This window comes from Penicillium oxalicum, chromosome VI (genome assembly GCF_001723175.1).
Source record: "Penicillium oxalicum strain HP7-1 chromosome VI, whole genome shotgun sequence".
Lineage (NCBI taxonomy): Eukaryota > Fungi > Ascomycota > Eurotiomycetes > Eurotiales > Aspergillaceae > Penicillium > Penicillium oxalicum.
In genome coordinates this window covers 1113385-1138266 of record NC_064655.1, presented here as the reverse complement: position 1 = coordinate 1138266, position 24882 = coordinate 1113385, and the positions used below count along the sequence as shown (strand labels likewise).

Below are 24882 nucleotides of genomic sequence, written 5' to 3'. Positions count from 1 at the left end.
CCATATCTGATTACTGCCTCATTTGATTTCAATGCTCTACCGGTGACTGTCTTTTCTAAATCATGGAAATACTAGATCTGGAACGTAGGCAAAGCTTCTCTGCACAGCTTCCAATTGTGTCAACTTGACCCCCTAAAATGAAGCCACTTTGCTTCCCCACTGTAGTCCACCAGAATCTTAGTAGTCATGGAGAGACGGCTCTGTTCACAGGAAAGAGTGTTTCAAAGACTAGCTAACAGGCGAAGACGCATTGTTATGTGAGAGCAGCCCATGTCATGGCATTGAAAGGGTCATTTTAAAAGAAACTAGAAATTGATATACAAAGACGGGAAGAAAGAGCCACCAGAGCTAAGGCTTTTGACGCATAAGGGGTATCCACAAATGTCGCGGACCGTACGAAAAAGTAAAGCAATGTACAGTACATAGTGTCACGAAGGTTTAAGACTTGATTGAAGACCCACAATGGTTGGCAAACATTGGATTGAATCGACTGGTGTATCAACAAGGAAGACCTCATCGTGGAAAACGATGTTAACTGGCCTCGCATTGGAGAGGGGAAACTGGAGGGCTCGAGTGTGCATTTCCTCTCAACGGCTCCACCGGGAGAAATCAAGATTTTGAAGGATGTTTGTGCCGGATGCGGCATTCCACTCGGAAGCAAAGTCAGTCTGCACTCGGGCGGATCGGTTCGAAAGCTCCTCGGAGAAAATGTTTGGCTTAGTGTTCCGACGTTGGCCAGGATATGCGCCCTCCGTGGCCTCTGCACTTTGAGCTTGGGCTGCTAGGGCCCTTTCGCGAACCTTTTTGATCTCGCGAAGCCGGGTGCGCCACGACGATGCGTGCTCGCCGCCCTTATTGTTCCATACCAGAGAGAAAACCGATGCGTTCAAAGCCAGGATCCGCACAAAGGGCGCAAGGTTTTTCCCAGATATGACTTTAGGGGTTGCAGCGGGTGATACATCGGGGTAGCCTGGTTTGCTCATCACCCTGACGGTGTAGAAAAGCCTTTCTGGATCATTTTCGCCAACTGGAGCCCCGGAGCCATCATATGCAATCCTGCTGCAAGGTGTGATCACAATATTGATGGAATTGAACTCAGACGGAATTGTGTCAAAGTTGAATGGCAAATTGGATCGGTTGAAAACGATGGTGACAAAATTGTTGCCAATGTTGCGTTTCTTGTTGATGCAATGAGGATCACGGTCAAAGTCTGTAGGCATCATCGTAGCAACGTGATACACAATTTCAGTTACGCGATCACGCCAGGCATAGGTTGCTTCCCCATCAGTATCAGCATAAAGACCTTGAGTATTGAACTGAGCGTTTCTTAGAGAGACTTTGGTGCCGAGTCCAGACAAAAAGAATTCGTAATCGGGGGAACCATTGGTATTGGCAAGGATTTCAGCCTCTTTACTTTGGCCATGATCCAGATAAACGACGCCAATTCGGTGTCCATCAACAATGTCAGTGCGATCAAAATTGGCGATAGCTCGCCTGGTAATATCATCCTCAGGTACAGGAATGGGCTGCATCACAGTTGGGGTGGGAAACGCAGTGGCGGCAAGTTGAAGCATGATGTGACTGGGTAAAATCGCTACATGCGAAGTATCATAGCGCATTTGAGAGTCAGAGGTTGTAGCCTGATGTGGGAGAACAGGTGCGGTTCGTTGTTGATACATAGAATACGTTGTGCCTGACGCCTGTCGCTTTGCGAGCTGTGTCAAGCCAGATATTCCAGCTGTCTCAACGGTGACAATGCTCATACCGACAACCCACGACCTCTTCGAAACAGGTCCATCTTCGGGGGTTGGAGGGAAAGTCTCATAGGGGATCGTTTCTCCCAGGTCGGAGAAAGCCACACGCTGCATAAGGTCAATGAAAACCTGGCTCTGTTCCTCGACTACTTCCTTGCCGTGTTCATCGTGAAAGATGAGCCTGCTGGTGATCCAGTTGACATGCTTTGCGCGGTCTTGAAGTTTCAAAGACAAGTACCAGAAGACCATCACATGGTATGTCAGGGTCATGATGTACTTCGACATCGCATCATGCGACGGTACCTCATTTGCGTCAGTCGCGCTTGAAGCTGAGTCTTTTATATTTCCCACTGCCCTTGGTGGCGTTTGCTGCGGGTTCCGTACTGCCGGTGATTCCGATGCCTTGTGGCGTTGTTCCTGTTCTCTTGAGGTTTGCAGAAATCGTATGCATATGCCAAAAACAGTACGGATTTCTTCATCCCGAAGATTCACATAAACGTCCGGCAGACGCGCAAGCAATGCCAGAAACTCTAGAATATGAACCGCAATATTGGACATAGTGATCACCTTGGACATTTTGTCCAAAATGACATTCAAAGACTTGGTCACTGATAGGGGGATTTCGTGACAGCAGAGCGAAAGCGCCTGAATGCACCCCCGTGACGTTGCCCCCCATGACCCAACGATTCCAAGCATGAAAGCCCGAACTAAGTCATCCTCTTCGCTTTTAGCGAAATATTCGTGATAGCTGACTAACATGCAAAGTGTGTCAAAAATGCATGCAGCAACATCACTCTTTTTCAGACCAGTGGTTGCGGGCGGCTCATGGAAACTTTCATTCTTGACCTGATCACAAAGAATGCTGCGAAGTAGCTTGATCTGGGGGATTGAACTGCTGAAATATTCTCTGTTGCTGAGTTGAGGGCCAAGATGAGTGAGAACATAGCTGTAGACGTCCCAATCTGTTTCCCGTTGAAGAATTGAAATTATACATTCAACCCACATGTTCACCTTCAACACACCTTGGGCAAGTGGAGGCTCAGCGGACGCCGAGGCTCCGCCACACTGCAAATGCGCAAAGACAAACGGGCTGGAATCCTCTGACGGCTCTTCTGGAAGAACCTGCGTCTGGGAATACGTCCACACGGGCGGCGTCATTTTCGCGGAGCGAGCTGAAATAGAGCCTCGAGGCCCTGACTTGGAGAAGGCGCTTGTAGGACTATCCTTGATGAATGACTTCCCGCCTGATGATGCAAGGTAGCTGTCTTGTAGAGAAGCTTCCTTGGTTGGAATTTCGCTGCCTTGATGTAGCAGAGAGGTCACGTCCACATTTCGGCCTAAAACATTCATGAGGAAATCATGTTCTGAAGCTGAAACCACTGTTATTGCTCCAGCCGAATCACAACGAAGTCGGAACAGTAGTTTCAGCACGGTCAAACGAGCGTCCGCAGGTCGATCGGCTGACTGTGCGATGCACAGCAGGGCTTCAAAAAGAACAATGGATTTTGCTGCTGAGGTGTTCAAAGCGCGCATCATCATCTTTACTAGACCAACCGCACAGACATTGCCGAGGCTCAGCTCGAGTGTACTGGTTGATGTGCGGCGAGGACCATTGCTTGTTGAAATCTCGGGCAATTCATTCTTCCCCGGGTCGTTTCTCATCGGCGCGGCGATTGAATCAACTAGGCGCTTGAATATCGCATCGTCATTCATATGTACTGCAGGCTCAGCGATAAATGAAACTAGCGACTCCAAGAAAAGCAAATCGTGCTCCCCGGCCAGGTCAGTGATCAATAGATCCAACAAACCGCTTTCCTCTGAAAAGAGTAGCCGCTCATTCCCAGCAAGAGCATCTTTTAAAGTATCCAAGGCCAGGATGCGGATGTCTGAAGATTGCTTTCGTGGCTGAATGAAACGTTCAATAATCTCGCGACAGTGCTGTATCCACCCAGTATCCTCAGATGGTCGGCATAGGGTATCTTCTCTCGTCATGTTGATAATGAGTTCAGACTGAGAGGAGTCAATGTATTGATGATTTCTTGCTAGGAATCGAACTGCTTGCTGCTTCTGTTCCTTGGTGAGCTGATCCCACTGAGCTTCAATCATCGAAGTGATTCGGATGACATTAGCAAGAATATGGGACTTTGGATCGTCGTGTGTGGACTTGGCGTGGGTGTGAGGTGGACTGGTCGGTAAGGATAGCGATTCTTCGTATTCATCATGAAGTCGTCTTGAGCAAAGAAGCAGAAGATCGACAAAAAGCGTCCAGTCAAAGGCAAGCGAAACCCGAACATATTCGCTCTCGAGTACAGTCAAACAAAGATCCAGGATGTCAGCATCGACTCGGCCGTCATCCTTACTGGCAATAATCATGAGGGAATCAACTAGTTGATCAAAGGGAATTTCAGGAAGCCCAGCCTGGCCGTACGCGCGTACGAGATCTGAAAAGGCGTACAATGCCCCTCGGTGAACATTCAAGTTTCGGGGATGGTCGTCGGTGCACGATTCTCTGAGAAACTGATGGAGCGTGCTTATCATTTCAGCCTGTTTCGATGACTTCGCTAGGCTACGGACAGCCCTCGAGGTGGGCCCCGAAAGCGATCTGACAGAGACATGTATGCTGCAGAGAACTTCCAGAAGAGGAACAAAGCTTGCATCTGGTATCGTGGCATATGAGATAACTGCATCGAAGATAGCGAGTGAATTCTTAATGTCGGCAGCAACACTAGTCTTTCTGCAGATTGCGAACGTCTCCGCCAGAAGAATCTCGATTTCCTCTGATGTCGGTGGTCTGCGCTGAAGCGTAATGAGGTCTACAGCAAACTGGAAAAGATCCCCCAACGCAGCTTCATCTTGAACAAGCTCGTTAGGTCTGAGTGCTTTTCCTTTCTTCGCTTTCGAGCGCGTTGTCGTGATGGTCATGTATAGTGGCACAATCCAAGACGAGATGAAAGGGAGAATAGACGAGTTGGTGAAGTCGAGCTTCCGGCCATGGTCAGAAAGTGCAATTAGCGACTGGACACGGGCAGCGATCATGTCATTTTCGCCTGGCGAGATGATGGCGTCAAATATGACACGTCTTGCAGGGGGAGGCAAATCCTGCCGAGCTGCGACCGACTCCAACAACTTAGCCGCACATCTCCTGGCGTCCTCGGAGGTTTCGTGGTGGAATAAGTGTTCGGCCGCGTCCCATAGCGCCATCGATTGTTCGGGGGTGAACCATGCTAGGCTTCGTGCTACTATTTCTGCTTCCTCAATAGCCTGATTCAAATTCTGCTTTTGAGAAATAATCCGTAATGACGAATCAAAATCAGGACTATAATTCACTGGCGCATCCGAAGAGCTTGACACCACACTTCCACGATGCATGACTTCCGACTCGTGCTTCCGTGGATTGATAGTTCTTTTTGGTCTGAGTTGTGACAGGAATATCACCGTTGCACTCTTGTAAAAGAAGAGATGAAGATTATTCAGGCTGTCTGACGCCTAGAGTTTCGAAGACATCTGCAAAGTTGGACGAAGGGGCTTTGGGTTATGATGCTGGTGGAGCATCGTCGGAGAACATTCAGTTGTCAAATAGAAGATCTAGATGCTTCCGAACTGCTGGCAGAGATTTTCCTTTTAATGACGAGGTCAGCACCAGCTATCATGTCAGATAGAATGCCTTAGAGGCTTGCTGTTGTGCGGAAATGAGGTACGCACTTAAAACAGCAGTTCATGGAAAATGCTAGTACCGGTCGCTGCTGATAACGGAACTCCAGGTCTCTGAAATCCAAATTATCTCCACCTAGGTCTGTGCGATGGATTCACATCAAGGTCCAAAACTTCGGGGGATTGAGCGTATCCAAAAAGTAAGGCTCCGAATACCCGTCTCAATGCGGGGTTTTTGGAATATCTTTTGAAAGCGCAAAAAACGTCTGTGCGTGTGAATGGAAGATTCTGCTGTGAAGGGCCTGAAGCTTCGATTTTTGAGTAAAGGGCTGATAGAGGGGATCTGTGATAGTCTCACAAGGGCGGATCATCAAGCAAGCAGGTTCTGGGAAATGAGGTTATCCTAATCTAACTAAGTCACCTGAGGCCTATGATGTGACGACTCCGCCTTGCGCTCAAGGCAGAAAAATGCTACTAGAAAAGCTTCACAGTGGGGTATAATGAAGGCGGTCAAGAGCTTTGGTGTAGATCAAGGTCACTGAAAAAAGCCATCCAAGTGCCATCTATTTCGGAGGCCTCAGGCAGCAAGGCAACGAATACCTTCTGCTTGAGATGTCCCAGAACATGTGACGATCTAGCCGTATTGGGGTTAGTCTGTTGATGTAGTGGGCTGCTTGTACAATAATCTCAGCAACGCCGCTTTTGACTATTTATTGTTACTATTGACTTTCAAAACGTCTGTTCTGTGGTGGCCCTTTTTGAACACGAGCCACAACCCACAACCTGCTCAATTTGAGACCACAGATCCCCTCTCGACTTTTGAAAACCTCCACCTCAAAATTTGTGTGTGGTAACACACCCTCACTGTTGTTGACACCCCACGTATCATTGAAAATGGCGGAGGCTCTTGGAGCTTTGTTGGAGGCAAGCTTGGATCCGCGCCGAAACAAGGAAGGTAAGTTCTGGACCATCTGCTAGACTACTAAGGAAATTGTCTAATCAAAATCCTCTTATTTTCAACCAGCCGAGCTTGCCCTGCGACAAGAGGAACAGAAACCGGGATTTTCGTTGCAACTCCTTCAGATCTCGGCATCCGAATCCTATCCCAGCAACATTCGTCTTGCCAGCGCCCTTTGTTTCAAGAATTTCGTCAAACGCAACTGGACCAACGAGGATGGAAATTGGAAGCTTCCTCAAAATGAAGTGGAAACGATCAAGCGCGAGCTGATCACCTTGATGATTTCTGTTCCTCCTTCCATTCAGACTCAGCTAGGCGAGGCCGTCAGCGTGATCGCAGACAGCGATTTCTGGGAGCGATGGAACACTCTTGTCGATGTTGGTGTCTAGCTGGGCATTCCGTCCCTCGAGAGAAAATATGCTGACCCTCTTGTCTTCGATGTAACAGGACCTTGTCTCAAAACTTTCACCTTCGAACCCAACCGTCAACATCGGTGTTCTGCAAGTTGCGCACTCAATTTTCAAGCGCTGGCGACCGCTCTTCCAGTCAAATGAGCTCTACATTGAGATCAATCATGTCCTGGAAAAGTTCGGTACTCCATTCCTGTCATTGTTCGAGGTAATGACTGAATCCGACTGATCCATGTTCGCTTGGTGTTTCCCACCTTATCCTGATGTATGTTCAGACTGCTTACAGCCGATCTACTCACAGGGTCTCGACGCCTATCTCGAACAAAACAAAAGCAACAAGGAAAACCTCATCCAAGGTTACACGCAGCTCAACTTGATGATCAAATTGTTCTATGACCTTTCGTGCCACGATCTTCCTCCCATGTTTGAGGACAACCTTGGCGCAATTTCGCAAATCCTGTTGAAATACCTCACGTACGACAACGAGCTTCTGCACACTGATGACGAAACGGAGGCCGGTCCGCTGGAATATGTCCGCGCTGGGATCTTCGAGGCTCTGACTTTGTACGTTCAGAAGTTCCTCGATGCCTTTGGGCCTCACGTTGGACAATTCATTCAGAGCTCATGGGGATTCTTGACTACCATTGGTCAAGAAACAAAATACGACATTCTCGTCAGTCGGGCTCTGCACTTCTTGACTTCAGTCGCCAGCATGCCCGAGCACGCGGCATCTTTCCAGGCCGAGGAGACTCTTGGACAGATCATCGAGAAAGTTATCTTGCCCAATGTCAGTCTGCGAGAGTCGGATGAGGAGCTTTTTGAAGACGAGCCGATTGAGTTCATTCGTCGGGATCTCGAGGGCTCTGATAGCGAGACTAGACGCCGTGCCGCCACAGACTTCCTTCGACGACTAGCCGAGAAATTCGAGGAGTCCGTGACCAAGGTCACCTTGAAGTACATTGAGCATTATCTCGCTGAATACGCGAAGAGCCCCTCGTCCCAATGGAAATCCAAGGACACGGCAACCTATCTCTTCTCTGCCATTGCCGCCAAGGGCGTTGCCACTTCGACACATGGCGTTACAGCTACGAACAGCTTAGTTAGCATCACAGACTTTTTCCAGCAACACCTGGCTGCGGATCTTGTGGCTGACGATGGAGTTCACCCGATCCTCAAAGTGGATGTGATCAAGTACCTTTACAATTTCCGCAGCATCATTACCAAGGAGCAGTGGCAACAAGTGCTTCCAATCTTGGTCAAGCATCTCGCATCTCCAAATTACGTCGTGTACACGTACGCTGCAATTGCCGTGGAGCGGGCACTTTTCTTGAGTGATGCTCAGAATCAGCCTGTCATCCCACCTGCCAACATCATCCCCTTGTCTAAGGAACTCTTGGAGCACATTTTCCAGCTCATCCAAAGCAATCCGGCTCCGGAAAAGGTGCAGGAGAACGAGTTCCTCATGCGGTGTGTGATGCGGGTGCTGGTCGTCATTCGGGAGGGCGTCGTTCCCTTCACAGATATCGTGTTGGCCCGTTTCATCAACATCACAGACATTATCCGCACAAACCCCAGCAACCCTAAGTTCTACTACTACCACTTTGAGGCCCTGGGTGCTTTCATTCGGTAAGATTCTATTCTCACGGTATTTGACCATGGAGGCTCATTTATGTTCAGATTTGCTGCCCCGGCGAACCCCGACAAGCTCGAACAGGCGCTCTACACCCCGTTCGCTGGGATTCTCCAAAACGACGTTCAAGGTAAGGTTTTAAGTGCCATCGATTTGGGAGAAAGCGCTCATCTTGCTGACATTGCCCATCAGAGTTCATGCCCTACGTTTTCCAACTCTTCGCCGCTCTGCTGGAGGCCAACCGTCTGCGAATCTGCCAAGCTACTACCAGGAATTGATCGCTCCAATCTTAATGCCAGTCATGTGGGAATCTCGCGGCAATATTCCTGCTCTGGTTCGCCTGCTTTCATCAATCATTCCGCGTGGCTCCCAGTACATCATCGAGCATAATCAGGTTGAGCCCATTCTGGGTATTTTCCAAAAGTTGTTGTCCACAAAAACGAACGAGGGATACGGCTTCGATTTGCTGGAGTCCGTGGTCGCAACTTTCCCACCGTAAGCAAGCCCGCCCTCACGTCCAGTCATGACTTTTGCTTATGATTTTTCTAGTACCGTCATGGAGCCATACTTTATCCAGATTATGCAGATCATTCTGCAGCGCCTACAAAGCTCAAAAACCGAGAACCTTTCTATGCGTTTCGTCCGGTTCTATCACTTCGTGACCGCTCATGATGAGAAGGGATACAGTCCAGACACCATCCAACAGATCTGCGAGAAGATTCAGGCAGAGTAAGTCATGGACAATATCTTGGTGGTTTAGGCTACGCTAACAGGAGATCTTCTTTAGTTTGTTCAAGGGTGTCTATCTCGGACTCGTCCTGGCTGATACACAAAAATTGGCACGCCCTCTCGACCGCAAGACTGCGGTTATTTCATTGACGAAGACTCTGGCCAACTCGGAAGCATTTGCTACCAAGTACGTCAAGGGCTGGGCGCTTACTTGCAACACTCTCCTCAAGCTCCTCGAGCTTCCTCCCGAGGTTGTTCACAAGGATGACATCATTGAGATCGATGCTGAGGAGATGTCATTCGGCGTCGGCTTTACTGCACTCAACACCATTCGCATGCAGCCTAGGGATCCTTGGCCCGAAACTGGGGCTGACCTGAAGGCCTGGGTTGGATCCTATTTGAAGGAATCTGACAAGAAAAAGGGTGGTCGGGTATCGCAATTTGCGCAGGAGCGTCTTGATGACCAAGCCAAGGCAGTACTCGGTAGCTACATCTCTTAAATGTGTTCCTACCGGGTTACTTTCAAGGTGCGATCAAGACGGCAGGGCACTGATATGTAATGAATTTCTTTAATTTCTTTTTTATTTGAAAAAAAAAACAAGGAGATCCCCGCACGGGATCCTTTATTTTCTGTGCTTGATATTGCCCACGCCACATTGTTCCCCCTTTCAGTCGGGCTGCAAGGCGAGAACGAGCAACAAAGAAGCTGCAGATGTCTGCAGTCAAGCAAGCTCAATATTCGTCAATTGGTAGGGTTCTTATAGTGTAGAATCTCACCCCTGCTGCCTTTGCGGGTGTCCACGGGCCACAACGCCGGGGAGATCATTCCGTGCATCGATCCACCCCCCTGTGGGATGAGAAGATGTTTCTTACTGCGTCACGACCTTGTCGGTCTTTGTTTCCATTTCAAATTTCTGTAGCGCTGGTCATTCAACAGTCCTGCAGTGGCCCCGAAGAGCGGTGGCTGCAGAATTGGACTGAGTTGCAATGGTTTGATTAGGTAGCGTCTTACAGCCTGAACTCTGAGCGCTGTCCTGGTTTGCAATACCTGGAAGAGAAGAGCCCTCCAATATCCTCAGCTGAAGCGCCTGTTATGTTCTGGGCAGAAAATCTCAGGGAGGCGGATCAAGGCCTTGTCAATTGCTTCACCTTGTTGACTCCGTTGCAGGTGGGACATCGTTCACAGTCCTTTCTTGAGGATCCGTGTCCTTGGTACCTCGTGCTGAAAGCTCATTTTCGCCACCGGTGTGTTCTGCGCCATTTTGGCTTTCCTTCTCTTCTAACCCTCGATACTTTCTTCTCGTCTTCTTCGACTTGCTGGCTTTCTTCTTCCGCGCCGCCTCCGCCTTAATGGCTACGCGGCTCTGGTCACCCTTTTCTTGCGCCTCCACTTTATCCGCTAGTAGTGAGCGGGCAATCTTCTCATTCTGAGAGCGTGATCGCGTTGCCTGGCATTTCACAACGATGCCCGAAGGGGCGTGGCTGATCTGGACCGCGGAATTGGTTTTGTTCTAGGATTTAAAAATTGTTAGAAACACTCCCATCCTAGAACGTTGAACATTTCCCTTGAGTGGACGAGGAATTTTGGGATAGGTTCTTTGAGCAACCCCGGGATATAATGTTAGAGACGTACAATCTTTTGACCGCCAGGCCCGGTGCCTTTGAGGTAGGACACGGTCAAGTCGGCATCGTTGATCTTGAGACGAGGTGGAAGAGGCTTTGCTGGGAGGATTGGCGTCTGCACGAATGATCGGCACGATTGATTGGACACTTGAAGAGGAACACACAGCTCATGACGAGGAATGCTCCAGCCTATTCGGGCACCCAATCGCGATTGGAGCATGGTCCTGGGCTTTGCTCGCAAAGGAGGGAGCAAATAAGTGCATGGACGTTGATCGATTGTGATGCTCCCGCGCCCTGAACAACCCACTCGTATCGGCGATAAGCGATAAGTAGAACCTTAAGTCCAGACATGCAAATCTAAGTACTGCTACAGTGCCATGGGCTCGATGAACACTTCAGTCTTTGCTGAAAGTGGAGGAGTGGTAAAATTTGCTTGATGAGGTAGTGAGAGTCTTCTAATCTAAGGCAGACTGATCTGAATAACGGACTGGGAGTTGTCATTATTCTTATCCAGCAGGGAGATCCTGGTCATGTAGGTGTACCACCAGGGCTGCTACATAGAACATACCGAGGCTGCTCCAGATCCAACAGGTTCTAGTGGGATCTGCGACGGGGCTAATGATTTCTACAGCAACCCAAGTTATAAGAATGAATTTGGTTCCAAGCCATGCGAGAGTTATATTTTGGTATATTGTGACCTTGATATCCGGCGGATACCGATTGGCTCCTATCGTACTACCTGGTCCTGGATGCCAGTTGATTTGATACCCACACCGAGGCCCGAGATGAATATCAGTATTCTTGCGCTCGGAACCCTCAAGGCTTCTTGCACTGACGGATGAAGAAATGTAGACTATATAGCTGAAAAGTGCACTGTCAGCTTTGCAGCCTCGGCGGGCATCGTGGCAAAGCAACAGAGTGACGGCCGCGCGCCATGGATCGGAGCAAAAGAAAATTCTACTGTCCGGTAGGACATCCACCTTGACTGCCCGTCATCACACTGCACAAATGTATAAAATGTATAAAGACAATCAAATTTTGCTCGAAGGTGCGGGTTACGACTGAGGACCAAAAATAGAATTCTCGAAGAATGAAAGTCTGTGGAACGTCTACTCTGAGTGGTTGTGGTTGCTACTTGCTAGACACACTATAGTCGGGCCCTTTTAGGTCAGAAATTTACCGTATGACTTACAAACATTGTTGGACAGCTGAGGTGACCAGTTCAGTGGTGTTAGTGTCGCATGAGATATCAAAGTTGGGTATGAATTCTGGAGGTAGTCGAGTATTGGAGATTCTAGCGAGTCATCAGACAAGAGACACCGATAGTGCGCCAACTCCCAGTGCTGATGCACCGGTGGTATTCAAAACCCGTCTTTGTGTCTCGTCTCGTATCTCGTACTCGATCGATTCTGGCCAGTTCACCGGAGAACTCGTTCCTGAATTCTTCCGACATTCAAAGTTTCCAGTGTCCACCGCTTCCGCACTCCCCCCCTGGACCCGCCCTCTCCACTTCGGTCAAACACGATTTGCGATTTCTCATTGACGGTCTCGACGCCTAAAAGTTACAACCATCCGTCGGTCTTGCTGTGTCTTTCACTCCACGATCTCACCCCATCTGTCCTGTTGCCCCGGTGCCTCCCGTCTTCTACAAACTCTCGTCTGTGCAGACAGACAGACATTGTGCGAACCGAACATCACCCACCCACAATCCAACACTTCGCTTGTTCCTCGGTCATCGTCTCCGTGAGGGTGAGCAGCCGATCAGGGGCCACTCGTCGACAAGTCGAGACCAGCAAAGGTCTAACCAACCCGGCTGCTTACGTTCGAAAAGACTAATTGCTTCCACGGGACCTTTTTCCCATTTGCACACTTTCCACGTCTGCGGTGTTCCCATTTCGTCCATTACCTTCTCGCCCGACAAAACATGTCCTCATTCCTCTGGATTTTGACCGCTCTGGTGCGCTGGGTGCGCTTGAAGATCTACCAGTATGAGGTGACTTTTGCCATCTACATGCTGACTCCGACCGAGAAGTTTATATTCAGTAAGTCAGCTTTGTCCCGAATCGGAACGTGAAAGTCATGGGCGAATACTAATTGTGGCTCTTCTTTTTTCTCCGATCAACAGATTCGCTTCTTCTCACACTGGTCACCATGATCGCCACGGGGATCTACATCTACCTCCCTGACCACCTGCGAGCCATTTATGGTCATCTGTACTACTACTGGGTCGGCGAAAGACCCTTTATTGCCACTCGCCTCTCTGCGTCAGCTGGCTCTGCTCTCGGGGATGTTGCGACACAGAGCCTCGTCGTTTATGAAGCGGCAAAGACTGCCGTCGTGGGCTCAGCGACGGAGTACATGGGCGAGTTGTAGGTGGGACTCGCTCCGCTGCCTTTGGAGCATGGGGAGAAATTGAGAGGATCCGAGGGCTTGGGGATTAATGCGCAAGGTCATACACACGCACAGGAAACAGGGATTTCTCGCCCTCCCTTTTGAGTCGTTCGGTCGGCATGGTGCATTTACGGCGTTTTCAGTAGGGCTTTCGCCCACTTCGTTCAGAAAGAATACTCTTTTCCTGACTAAGTCAGTCAAAAAGATGAGCGGATGCCAACGCAATCTTGGGTTCGAAGCCAGCCTTTACCGTTGCTTGGAGGGATGTGCCCTTATAACAAGCGACAAGGAGTTCTTTGCCTGAAGCAATCTCATCCGGGCTCTCGGCCAAAGCTTGATCTCCCGTGCTACTTTACTAGGCCGGCTACGGGTGGCGAAGATGAGGCTGAAGGGCATGCTCTCGAGCGCTCCATGCTTCCCCCGTCAGGAAGAGACTCTACATCTCTTTGGCGGACTACCCGCGCAAGTATTCTTCTGCTGAGAGCCGGCCCATATGTGTCCCGGATGGAGCTGGATTGGCCCTAATAATATGTAATGTAATGTGAAAATCACGAAAGCATGGGATAAATGATACATTGAAGAAAAGTCCGATCAGATCATCCTGAGTAAAAAAGAAAGTTCCAAAACACCCTTATAACGCCCGGCACATGCTGAGTGGAGTGTGATTGTACAAAAGAATCCATCCGTCACTCGGTGAGACTGACTCGAACACTGAGAGTTGCCACCCTGGTCTGGACGGAAATTGGGCGCAAAGGCAGCGCGAGGAGATAACAGCACAGAGATTGAAGCCGTCTGCCCTCCATCATCTTCAATTGTGCCCCATATGTGCAGCTGTTTCTGCTCGTCTCGAGTGCGTGGAAATCTCAGAACTCTGACATCTGTTCTGCATCCAATCTCCTATTGAGCGGTTTGGGATTGCTGTGTTGCTGCGTCCGCCTGAGCCGCTTGCGCAGCCTGCTCTTTCTCTCGCCGTTCTTTCCGCAGAGCATCGAGCGCTCTCATACGAGCGAGCTCCTTGTCAATCTCCTCCTTGTCCAGCGGAATCTTATGTGATTGCTCGGCGGTGGGCCAGAAATTCTTCACGTGGAACCGATCATCGAGATTCGTGCCAAAGTAGTACATCCAGCCGATGGGGAAGAGCACGTATGTGCCAAACTAGAATTGAGAAAATAAAAGTGTCAGTTTGTTTTCTTTCTTTCTTTCTTTTTTTTCAATCACGGGTGCTCCCAAGAAGGGTATCAGGACAATTGGATGATTGATTGGAAATATTCAATGCGGGATATAGATGCCGCATGTTGAAACTAACCTTGAAAACCTCCAGGTTCCCACCCTGAAGGCGGCGGAGAATGTTGGAAATCATAGTGAAATGGCAGTTGTTCACCTGGACACTCTTTATAGGTCACGGGTTTTATGGAGGTCAAGGCGATTTCTTCTTGATGGTCTGCAGCGTGGGAGCATAGCCCGATTCGAAGATGCGGCGAGGCATCGGGATATGGCCTGATACGCCAGTCACGGGTCCAAATCACGTGAGTAAATGTTGCTCAATAATCTGACGGGCAGCAAACAGCACAAACAGGTTCGCCACCACGTGAAGACTCAAGCACCTGCGCAGCCTGAGTCTGCACGTTCTTTGGGATGGACCTGTCCGCCCGGCAGAACGGCTTTATCAAGTAAGCAGCGTCGGAGGAGAACAAGACAGCCACCTGATAACCCGCGGGCCTCGGCTTGCGATGGCCCCCCGCAAAAGCTCTCCGGTTCTCCAATTCCGACCAGATGTGGTACGTGCTACACGCTAGGCAGTCAAATAGTCGTTTTTTTTTCGTCTTTAAGCGGAGTCCGTAGTTTTATTTCGTCCCAAGACATTCATTAGTGTGAAGTGAGGTCTTTTCAACCCTACCAGTAGCTCATTGAGTAACGCACTGCAACACCATGTCCAACGAGGAGCTGATCAAGGTCTCTTACCAAGATCGCATTGCGATCGTCACGTTGAATCGACCTGATAAACTCAATGCTCTGAACCAGGAGCTATATTATCTTCTGGGCGAGCGTCTTCGCGAGATTGACCAGCGAGAAGACATCTATATCACCGTTCTCACGGGCACTGGTCGTTTCTTTTCTGCGTACGTTTCCATTTCTCCCTCTATTTACATCGCAGATGTTTTTGAGGATTGACCGAGCATACTAATGAAATCGCCTCTCCCCTTACATCATACAGTGGTGCCGACGTTACAAGTAGCCGTCCCAATGGCGATCTCAACTCCAGCGCCCGTCGAGAACTCGTCAAGGGCTTCGTCGCCAACAATGTCGACGTAACTCGCACATTCTACAACCACAGCAAAATCCTCGTGGTAGCCCTCAACGGTCCCGCCGTCGGTCTCTCCGCAGCCCTCGTCTCCCACGCCGACTTCATCTACGCCGCCCCCCATGTTTTCATTTTGACTCCCTTCTCCTCCCTCGGTCTCGTGGCCGAAGGCGGTGCCAGTCGCGCATTCGTTGAACGTCTCGGAATCGCAAAGGCCAACGAGGCGCTTATCATGAGCAAGCGCATTCCCTGCGATGAGCTGGTTGCAGCGGGCTTCGTGAACAAGGTGATCGAGGCGGATTCGAAGGATCAAAAGGACTCGGATGGGTTCTTGAAGAATGTTCTCGCTGAGGTCGAGGATCGTCTGGGTACTCATTTGAACCAGTCTAGTCTGTTGAAGATTAAGGAGTTGGTTCGTCGTCCCGAGCGGGAGATTTTGGATCGTCAAAATGGCTTGGAGGCCTTTATGGGTCTGGAGCGATTCATGATGGGTGTGCCTCAGGAAGAGTTCCGAAAGTTGGCCTCCGGTGAGAAGAAGCATAAGCTGTGAATTGATATGGATATCGGTCAAGATCTGTAATTGTCACCATGTACATAGTTACTGCCGCTGTTGGAAATAAAGGACCTTGATCAGCATATGAAGAACTTGATTTGCAAGGACTGGATCGATTTATACAGAGTGGAATATCAGAAAAATACAGGTCTTGACCCCCTGAAACCGCTTCAGGTCTAAACTCCTCCACTCCTCTTATGTGCACCGAACAACGCCGTTTGTCGTGCATGCTTGGCTGGCTATGGTCCGAAGGGATTGATGGGTGGCAGTTATCTACGTTCTATGCCGAATCATCGTCCGCCTCTCGGTCCTCCCGCTCTTGCTGCTTCAGGATATCTTGCCACTTGCCCAAGAACTCACTCATGCCGCCCGGACCTGCCAACGAAGCATCCACAAGCTCCTTCGGTACCTTGTGTGCCGAAAACTGAGGGGTGTTGAAGGAGTAGGATTCCGGGTCATCTTTCTTGATGAGGCGAAACTCGGGGAGAAACGGTGCAAACTGATCGTCCCCATCAGCGGGCGCCTCCTCATCATCCTCCTCCTCCGAGGCCGAATCACTTCCACTTTCACCGTCAGAGTGTGGACTCAGCACACTGCCATCTCGGAGTGAGATACGGACAACTCCCTCTTCAAGCGAATCTTCCGGTTCTTCCTCAAAGCCAATGGGGTCATTCATGCGCAAAATCTCCAGCCAGCTAAAGAGGAGCGGGTCGGTCCGTTGTGCCCAGGGGTTGATGTCAATGAGCCAGACGCGCTGATGAGGAGCTGGGACGTATACGTCAAAGACAAAATTGGGGTCGGGAAACGAGTCCCTTAGCTTCTCGTCAAAGAACGACTGAATGCGTGACCGGAGCATATCTCGCATGCCAAACAGGAAATCAAAATGATTTTGGTCACGCTGGCACATGCAGAGCAACTTTCGGTTCCGCACGAAGCAGCGGAACTCGAGTGAAGGATTGAAGTTGACATATTGACGAAGGACCAAGTGGTAGGGTACCTCGGGCAAAACATCTTCCCCGGCAGTCTTGTTGCCCGATGAGCTGTCAGAAACTGCAAAGTCTGGCTCACAGTCGTCAAATGGATGCTCCAGGTCATGTGTGATAAAATCACTGCTCTTCAAAAGAAGGTATATATCGTTTGGCGAGCGACATTGCGTATCGTTGGTGGGAGACATGAAGGTTGCATCCTTGGGTGCGCTCCAATTTAACTTTGGCGTGACTTTGCCTCCCAACTCGGCAATCGTATTCTTGATCTGCGCGTGTATTTCCACCCATTCCGCGGATGGGTCCTGTTCACCTTCATCAGAGTCGTCGTAGTCGTCGAGCTCGTCGTCTTCTCTCCGCAGTCGAGTTTCAGGCGGAAGGACAATCCCATCGGCGCGGAGGTAATTGACAAATGCAGTTGAAAGAGGGATCAGACGAGATTTGGGAATGAGAGAGCGGTATCTAGATGTGACAGTTAGTCTGGTGCAGGCGACTGATGGTGGGGGAGGAGAGGCAAAAAAAAGTACCGAGGATGCCAGTCATGGTAAGAGCAATGTAGAATGTGAGAGTAGGTCACTGGGGGAAATGGCAGGCGATCAGGAATCTCCCTTGACCGAGAGTCCGGTGCTGAATTGTCCGTATTCATGATTTCCGTTGGCATTCTCATTTTTTTTTTTTCAATTTCGAAATCTCCCTCTTAGATCATTTGTATGAGCGCGGGGAATGATTTTCTCGAGACAACCCCGTCACCTCCGGCCGATAACGATAGATGACATAAGCCCGCGACTTAGCCCCGGCCGCTCCGTGCGACAAGCGGTTGAGACCCGCCATACAAAGCTCCGGGGAAGACGATGACCTGGCTTTAACGCGACCTGAGAAGCTTCAGCGGATAGACTTGTCGCCATGGCGCCTGACGCCCCTGATCCGCAAAGCCTGAAATCATGGCAAGATGCTTTTCAATATCCAATTCCCACAGTGCGCCGAGTGGAGCAGGAGCTGCGTCGGGACATTGCGAGCAATAGGGAGAAGCTCCGAGCCCTCGTTGGGTGAGTAGTTCATGTTTCAACGATCGTGAACTTGAGCCAAAACTGACCGTACAATTGGCTTCGTATAGCACGCGCTACCGAGAGCTCGTCGGAACCGCCGAAACGATCGTGGAAATGAACAAGGAGATCAAAGATGTGGAAGGTATTCTGACCGACGTGGGGCGTCGATGCAATCCACGGCTTGTAGAGAAGAAGCATCAGCATGCGCGCCAAATGAAGAAGGACGCTGCGAATCTCGGTAAGCTACAGTTTTTGTCCGGCAGAAAGTGTTTTAAACTGACACAAAGGGACAGAGGTCGTTAAGCACAACTTTGGAGCACAGATGGCCCTGCTCCACCGTTGCACAACAACCATTACCCGGCTCCTGCGCCGGCGGGCTTCATTGCTCCTTATTGCCAAGCTTCTTGTCATTTCTCGCCTGCTATTAAAAACGCTTTCCCAACACACGCCATCACCGCCGTTTTTGGAGGATCTTCGCAATCAATTGGCTACTTTGCGACGTACGCTTCTGAAGCGTGTCGAGAAGAAGTTGGCCTCTGCCAAAAGCTCGGACGGCAGTATCGTCGAGTCTTTGTCAGCATTTTGTCTTGCCACAAGCTCGTCCTTTAGTGATGCAGTTCACCATTTTCATGAAGTTCGACTTGATGTCGTAGTGGGCCTTCTGAGCTCGTCGCACCTGAACGTTCCCAAAGCTCTTCAGCTTTTTGTTCGGACTCTACAAAACTCAAAAATGCTTCAGTCTCGTCAATTCAATGATGCTCTCTCCAAGCTCAAGACCCAACCCATTCTCTCCGATCCAGATATCCGGTCCCTGGAGGGCCTCGAAATTGATGTCCTTAGCCGCTGGGCTGCTCCCGAGGTCATCAATTTCACCCCGTGGATCAGATTAAACGAGCTGAGCCGGTCCGAAGCCACACAATTCGTCAAAGAATGGTCTGCAAAGGCATTCGGGGACTTTGGGAAGACTGCCGGAACGGCTCTTGCAAAGGGCACGGATTTCGCTGAGATGCTGACTTTACGTGCCGCAACCATCGAATCATGGCTGAGTTCGTGGGGATCAACAATCACACACGGATCGGAGAACATCTTCGAGTGCCTGAGAAAACTTTTCAATGACAATTTAAAACGAATTTTAACCAATCAGGTGTTTGCCATTGACTCGGTGGCGGCTCAGATCTCATCTGCAGTGTCTGACTGGGACACTAGGGAACACAAACTAATTCGCTCGCTGTGGGATCCTGATTTGATTTCCTACGATTACTCAAACGGGGCTTCTCACTTTAAAGACGCTGTCTTGGACCGTCTTCTTGGGCGCGACGATGACGTCTCCGCTGCATTGAAGCAGTACAAATCGTGGCTTGCATCTGTTCAGGACGTTCACAGCTTCATTGAGGACATTCGGCGGCTCAAATGGACCGACGTACTTATTATCGAAGGCGAAGACATTGAAGTCACTTCTCGTCTCAACGACGATGATCCTCAAATGCTTTCTGCCGCTCTGCGCTCGGCAGCTGAAGAGGCTTATCAATCTCTTCAAGCGTCACTTAAGAAAGCTCTTCAGGAGATCGGAACATCCCACACTGGTTCAAAGAGCATGTTTTTGCTTCGGCTTGTCCGCCTCATCCGCCGCAATATTCCCCCCGGGTTTGTCGCCGGAGATTCTCTCTTTGCGGACAGTCTTGTGGTGGAATTGCAGTCGGTCCTTGCGGAAGACATTTGTTCGAACATAAGTTTTGCTGCATTCATTGCCCCAATCCCACATGGTTCCAATGCCGACATTCTGAGAGGTGTACCTGGGCGATCGCTCTGGGGAGGCGAGCCTCCTGCGCCTGTTCAGCCGTCGCCGACAACATTCCGATTTCTTCGCCGGTTGACTGCGATCCTGGACGAAAGTGGACCCGATTTATGGGATCCCTCGACGACCCAGGTTTTGAAACAAACACTTGGGAAGGTCTTGAATGATTCTGGGAACTCCACCCTCGAGAAGCTGGAGTCTTCAAAGGCTTGGAGCGGGGCTGCTGTTAGCTCTGCAGAAGGGGCCAAAGAATCCGATGTGGGCGAAAGATCCGACGAAAACAAAACCGAAGAAGCAAACAGGCCAGGTACCGATGAAAATAGCCCGGACACTCAGGTCAAGGCTGACCATAGCAACACAAACAACGAGATTTTGCGTGAGTGGAAGATCCAACTACTTTTTGATACTTACTATTTGGCGACGATGCTTGGGGACACCTCGCACCTAGAAGGTCTTGTCCAGCGGGTTCGGGAAAGCGTGGAGCCTAGTCCTGAAATGATCAAGACAATTCAAAAATCGGCCAAAGAATACTGGAAGCGGACAGAGCTGCTCTTTGGTCTTTTGGCAGGGCCATAATCAGACTTGAATTGCATTGTTTTTGTCTTCTTGCCGTTCTGGTACTAGCTGTATTTCTCTAATTTTTCAGCTAGTCAATATGTGTCTCGACAATGGAATGTTGGCTTGATTGTAACCCATGATTCTGGCAGAAACTTGTTTGGGAGCATAGTTCAAGTATACCGTCACGTTAATGACCCCTTGTGGAGGTGGCTTTCAGGATGGATCTGAGCACAGGAATATCATACGATAACTTAATCATGCCATTATTGTCCGAAAGGGGTAATGAGAAGTCGTGCGAGCTTCTCTTTTCTTTCCTGTTTTGGTGATCGTGAGCTCGGGCTTGCAGGGGCTGAACGTAGAACAGCTCACGGCCATGCACTCAGTGGTCCGTTGTGCATAATACGAAACGTAATTCTGACGCGACCATGAAGCGAGAAGCAGAGCAAACAGAACTTATACTCACAACTCCACATGGCGTTGCTGATCGGCGAGGCAGGTGTGACTTGTCATATGCAGGGGATATTTCGAGCGCCACCAAAAAGCTTCCGGGCTACTCCAGACCATCTCTCTGGGTTGATTGTCCAGCTTGGCTATATTCATCCACGACAGTTCTGACTCCTCGACACTGATACAGTAGGTGGGTTTTGAGGCTTTACCGCAACGATGCTGATCAAAGGGTCAACTTGCATCCGTGTCTCACATGCACCGTGATCAAGAATTGCCCAAGCATCCTCGAGATTTGACCAATAAACCCACTCAATTGAGGAGAGAGACTTGCAAATGCATGGACCACGCCATGAACACAATATCAACCCTGCGCCAGGGCCAAGTTGAAGTCACCCAAGATGAGCCTGTTTGAAGGCATTTCGGCCCGACCACCTTGTCCGCCGATTTGAAGGTGGTGTCAAGGCCAGGTACCGCGTGGCTTATTCAGGTCGAGGGCATCGCATGCATAAAGCTCGTCAATTGCGCTTGTTCATAGTCTTGAATTTTTATTGCAGACTCGACCATTGCGACCTCCGCTAAACTCCGTTCGAGCAAGCATTCAGGATGATTGGTTTTGCTCTGTTCTGGATTGCAGGCGCACTAGTGCAGGTCATACTGGCGATTCATCTTCCAGTGGGCAGACCGTGCACACCGATTGAGATAGTGAAGCGGAGAGAATGGTACAGAGCTCCGAAATCACCTTTGGCTCGATTCGTTACTGGATGATTGATGAGCAACATTGTAGGGGAGAAATGGCACCAGCCGAGCGGAAGAACTACACCGATGCAGTGCTGTGTTTGGCTCGAAAGCCTCCTCGGCTATCAACTGCACTTTTTCCTGGTGTCCGAAGTCGATTCGATGATTTTGTTGCGTACGTAGATTCAGTTGCCTCTTCTGATCGACTGGGGTGAATCTGTTCTGACTTCCTATGTCCGAACACAGAACTCACATCAACTATACGCTCCACGTGCACTACAGCGGCTTGTTTCTGCCATGGCATCGCCGGTTCACCTGGCTCTGGGAGCAGGCGCTTCGAGAGGAATGTGGCTATACAAGCTATCTACCGTGAGTGTGCCCCTCGCGCGATGAATCAGGTATCTGGTCGCTCGGCTCACATGGCAGAGTGATAGATACTGGAATTGGCCACTTTGGGCTTCCGACCTCAAGAACAGCCCTCTCTTTGACTGCAGTGATACCTCGCTTTCCGGTGACGGAGAGTATAATCCTGCGGAGCAGGCTCTCTCTGGTGGCGATGTCACCCTCCCTCGAGGCACTGGAGGAGGATGTGTAAGATGTGGACCTTTCAAAGACTTCGAACTTCATCTAGGCCCATTCTCTCGCTCCTTGACGTCGTTGACCGAATTGCCTTCCCCGGGATTTGAGTACAATCCCCATTGTCTGAACCGTAGCCTCAACAACTTTGTGGGCTCAAATTACGACAACACAACCCTTGTGTCCCGGCTCTCATCAGCCACAGATATTTCCGATTTTCAGATGGTGCTCGACCACTGGCCAGCACAACCGGATGGTGTTCTCGGGCTGCACGGGGGTGGCCATTTCAGTCTGGGGTCCACCATGCAGGATTTATTTGCCTCACCGCAGGATCCAGCATTCATGTTGCACCATAGTATGATTGATCGTCTTTGGGCAATGTGGCAGACCAAGGATGAGCGGAATCGGCGATATGCGCTCAATGGCACTTCGACCATCTTGAATCCGCCATGGGGGAAGCCTGTGAGGCTGGATACGGTGATGGAGTTTGGAGCTCTTGATCGACCAAGACGGGTCAAAGAAGTCATGAGTCCCCTGGAACATGGGCTGTGCTATATATACACTTAGAATTGGGGGTGCCCACAATGACATTTTAAAGTGAAATGACATTGATGGCGATCAGACTCGATCGTCTGGTGTCGCCATTCAAAAAAGACGACCTTGAGGCAGTATCTTGTGCTGGTATGTGTTTCTCGGCCTTGCTCCGCGAATCAAGTACCTGACCCACGCTGGCTGACGGCGTACCGCCTGATGAAGGGAGTCTCATAAAGAATCCACAATATGCGTTACTACTATGATGGGTGGACGGCAAAAATGGTCGGGACTAGGCGTAGGTCAAGAGGTCATACATACAATTGGTTGGTTTTGCATCGACAGAAGATCCAATGCGCCTCACTATGGATTTTAACTTTGCGGCAGGTCGAGACCATCTCCACATTTTCCCGCAGGGAGCGGACTGAGGTCGATTACCTAATCTTGATTTCCGCGGGGGTAAACGTCACAAGGAACTTCGCCGACGGGAAATGTTTCTGACTTCTGCAACGTTCAATCATGGCCACTCCGAGGCTACCGTTTCTGTATCCAAGCCTGTTGCGGTCGGTCAGATCATGCAGACCACGCACATCCCGATCGCTCCGGAGCTGGCAGCTTCAGAAAAGCCTTCATACCACACGACCGCGCGCGCAACAGACATATCAACGACGCTACGGACCTGCCGTCGAGCCTAACTTACCTCCCCCGTCACGCCCTCAAGACGGCCAATCCACTCAGGATGTGAAGGAGAAAGTTTCTTCCACCGATAAAGAAAAGACCTCGTCGGCTGAAATCGATGCTTCTACGCATGAAGATCCTCAATCTCAGCCACAATCGGAGCCGCAGTCATCTGAGAAGGACGTGCAACGAGACGCGGCCGATGCCGCATCTTCCACTGCGCCAGAGCAAGCAGCAGTTGAAGCAACAAAATACCACGCTACCTTGGAGCCCCCTCGCGACGAGGGAGAAGCAGCAGAGGAAGAATCCGCCAACGAGACCGAGGCCTCAAATACCACAAGCTCACAGTCATCGATGTCTGCGTCTGGTGACGTGGGGGAGGAAATGTCGCAAATGCCGCCGTACATGAACCGCAGTGCTTTCGAAGATGTATATCACATGCCTTCGCCGGGTTCCGGTCTGACCACAACAGAAACACCAGCGCCACATAAACCTCCACACATGAGTCCGGCTCCCTACGTCCACCACTTCGATACCTACTCTCTCGTCCTGGACCTTTCCAGAGGAGGGTACACAAGTGAGCAGTCCATTACAATCATGAAAGCCGTGCGGGCTATTCTTCAAAAGAACCTCGACTTTGCCAAGCAGAGCTTAACGTCCAAGTCAGACGTGGAAAATGAAGAATACCTATTCAAAGCAGCCTGCTCAGAGCTTCAGCAGTCCTTGCAAACGGCGAGAAACTCCGAAGTACAGAGGCAACGTGCATCTCGAACACAATTGGAACATGAGACCGACATCTTATCTCAGCGTCTCAATCAAGAGCTGGCCGGCATGAAGGATGAGATCAAGGGCATGTTCAACGATCATAAGATGGCCACACGGGAAAATCAACGTGTGATTGATACTATGGTTCAGGAGTCAAATTATAAGATCACAGTTTCACTCAACAGCGACGGCAAAAGTGAGATCGAGGGGTTGCGTTGGGTCTTGACCCGGCGCGCCGCTCTGACAGTCGCCATTTGTGCCTGTAAGCTTCCCTCCATCATCTGACCCATATATGAACCATTTGCCTAATCACTTTCTTCAGTCATGATCATTGTCTTCCTCAAATACGCCTCCGTCCGCCGGGTTAAAGAGCCGAAACAGACCAGCGAGGCCGAAAAGCCTGTCAAAACGGAGATTATCAAGGAGACTCGGGTCACACATGAAACTAGCCCACCAATTGAGACCTCTCCTGTAGTCGAAGCTCATCTGGCAGAGACGCTGGGTTGATTGACCATTCCTTGGTTTTCAATGCTCTGGCCAATCTCCCGTGTTCAATGGTCCCTTCCTTCCTCCCACATTTCCCTCACTTGTACATTTATTCTCGACAAATACGGTCGCACTTTTCCTTGATGTTCGAATCTCGCGTGAATGAGAATCATCGCCTGTACCATTATGCTTATAGACACTCGATACCCAGATACACAAATAAACATTGCGGTCAATATTGTTCTTGACTTCATCGCACAGACAGAGCCTTCTATTGGACT

General features: G+C 50.0%; 10 protein-coding genes across 10 annotated transcripts; 6 read left to right on the top strand and 4 right to left on the bottom strand.

Moving 5' to 3' along the window:
* Positions 1-587: 587 nt before the first annotated feature.
* On the bottom strand, positions 588-5123 carry POX_f07696 (uncharacterized protein; the record flags this gene model as incomplete). Its single annotated transcript, XM_050116491.1, has 1 exon — positions 588-5123. One exon carries the CDS (start codon positions 5121-5123, stop codon positions 588-590), a length of 4536 nt encoding a protein of 1511 aa, XP_049966630.1.
* Positions 5124-6299: 1176 nt separating this feature from the next.
* Positions 6300-9632, top strand: POX_f07695 (Importin alpha re-exporter; the record flags this gene model as incomplete). The annotated part of the gene is made up of 9 exons (XM_050116490.1): positions 6300-6360; positions 6430-6740; positions 6811-6981; positions 7060-8399; positions 8451-8533; positions 8596-8646; positions 8703-8898; positions 8953-9132; positions 9191-9632. The coding sequence occupies 9 exons, from the start codon at positions 6300-6302 to the stop codon at positions 9630-9632; spliced, it is 2835 nt and encodes a 944-aa protein (XP_049966629.1).
* A 645-nt stretch (positions 9633-10277) lies between these two features.
* On the bottom strand, positions 10278-10975 carry POX_f07694 (putative peptide chain release factor-like protein; the record flags this gene model as incomplete). The annotated part of the gene is made up of 2 exons (XM_050116489.1): positions 10278-10643; positions 10766-10975. 2 exons carry the CDS (start codon positions 10973-10975, stop codon positions 10278-10280), a joined length of 576 nt encoding a protein of 191 aa, XP_049966628.1.
* Positions 10976-12679: 1704 nt separating this feature from the next.
* Positions 12680-13128, top strand: POX_f07693 (uncharacterized protein; the record flags this gene model as incomplete). Its single annotated transcript, XM_050116488.1, has 2 exons — positions 12680-12797; positions 12881-13128. The coding sequence occupies 2 exons, from the start codon at positions 12680-12682 to the stop codon at positions 13126-13128; spliced, it is 366 nt and encodes a 121-aa protein (XP_049966627.1).
* A 915-nt stretch (positions 13129-14043) lies between these two features.
* POX_f07692 (uncharacterized protein) lies at positions 14044-14506 on the bottom strand (the record flags this gene model as incomplete). Its single annotated transcript, XM_050116487.1, has 2 exons — positions 14044-14301; positions 14453-14506. 2 exons carry the CDS (start codon positions 14504-14506, stop codon positions 14044-14046), a joined length of 312 nt encoding a protein of 103 aa, XP_049966626.1.
* A 569-nt stretch (positions 14507-15075) lies between these two features.
* On the top strand, positions 15076-15998 carry POX_f07691 (uncharacterized protein; the record flags this gene model as incomplete). The annotated part of the gene is made up of 2 exons (XM_050116486.1): positions 15076-15266; positions 15362-15998. The coding sequence occupies 2 exons, from the start codon at positions 15076-15078 to the stop codon at positions 15996-15998; spliced, it is 828 nt and encodes a 275-aa protein (XP_049966625.1).
* A 283-nt stretch (positions 15999-16281) lies between these two features.
* Positions 16282-17630, bottom strand: POX_f07690 (Cell division cycle protein; the record flags this gene model as incomplete). Its single annotated transcript, XM_050116485.1, has 2 exons — positions 16282-17446; positions 17512-17630. The coding sequence occupies 2 exons, from the start codon at positions 17628-17630 to the stop codon at positions 16282-16284; spliced, it is 1284 nt and encodes a 427-aa protein (XP_049966624.1).
* Positions 17631-17887: 257 nt separating this feature from the next.
* On the top strand, positions 17888-20401 carry POX_f07689 (uncharacterized protein; the record flags this gene model as incomplete). The annotated part of the gene is made up of 3 exons (XM_050116484.1): positions 17888-18030; positions 18099-18268; positions 18324-20401. The coding sequence occupies 3 exons, from the start codon at positions 17888-17890 to the stop codon at positions 20399-20401; spliced, it is 2391 nt and encodes a 796-aa protein (XP_049966623.1).
* Positions 20402-21621: 1220 nt separating this feature from the next.
* POX_f07688 (N-acetyl-6-hydroxytryptophan oxidase ivoB) lies at positions 21622-22708 on the top strand (the record flags this gene model as incomplete). The annotated part of the gene is made up of 3 exons (XM_050116483.1): positions 21622-21740; positions 21812-21934; positions 22000-22708. The coding sequence occupies 3 exons, from the start codon at positions 21622-21624 to the stop codon at positions 22706-22708; spliced, it is 951 nt and encodes a 316-aa protein (XP_049966622.1).
* A 483-nt stretch (positions 22709-23191) lies between these two features.
* POX_f07687 (uncharacterized protein) lies at positions 23192-24622 on the top strand (the record flags this gene model as incomplete). Its single annotated transcript, XM_050116482.1, has 2 exons — positions 23192-24377; positions 24438-24622. The coding sequence occupies 2 exons, from the start codon at positions 23192-23194 to the stop codon at positions 24620-24622; spliced, it is 1371 nt and encodes a 456-aa protein (XP_049966621.1).
* Positions 24623-24882: the final 260 nt, after the last annotated feature.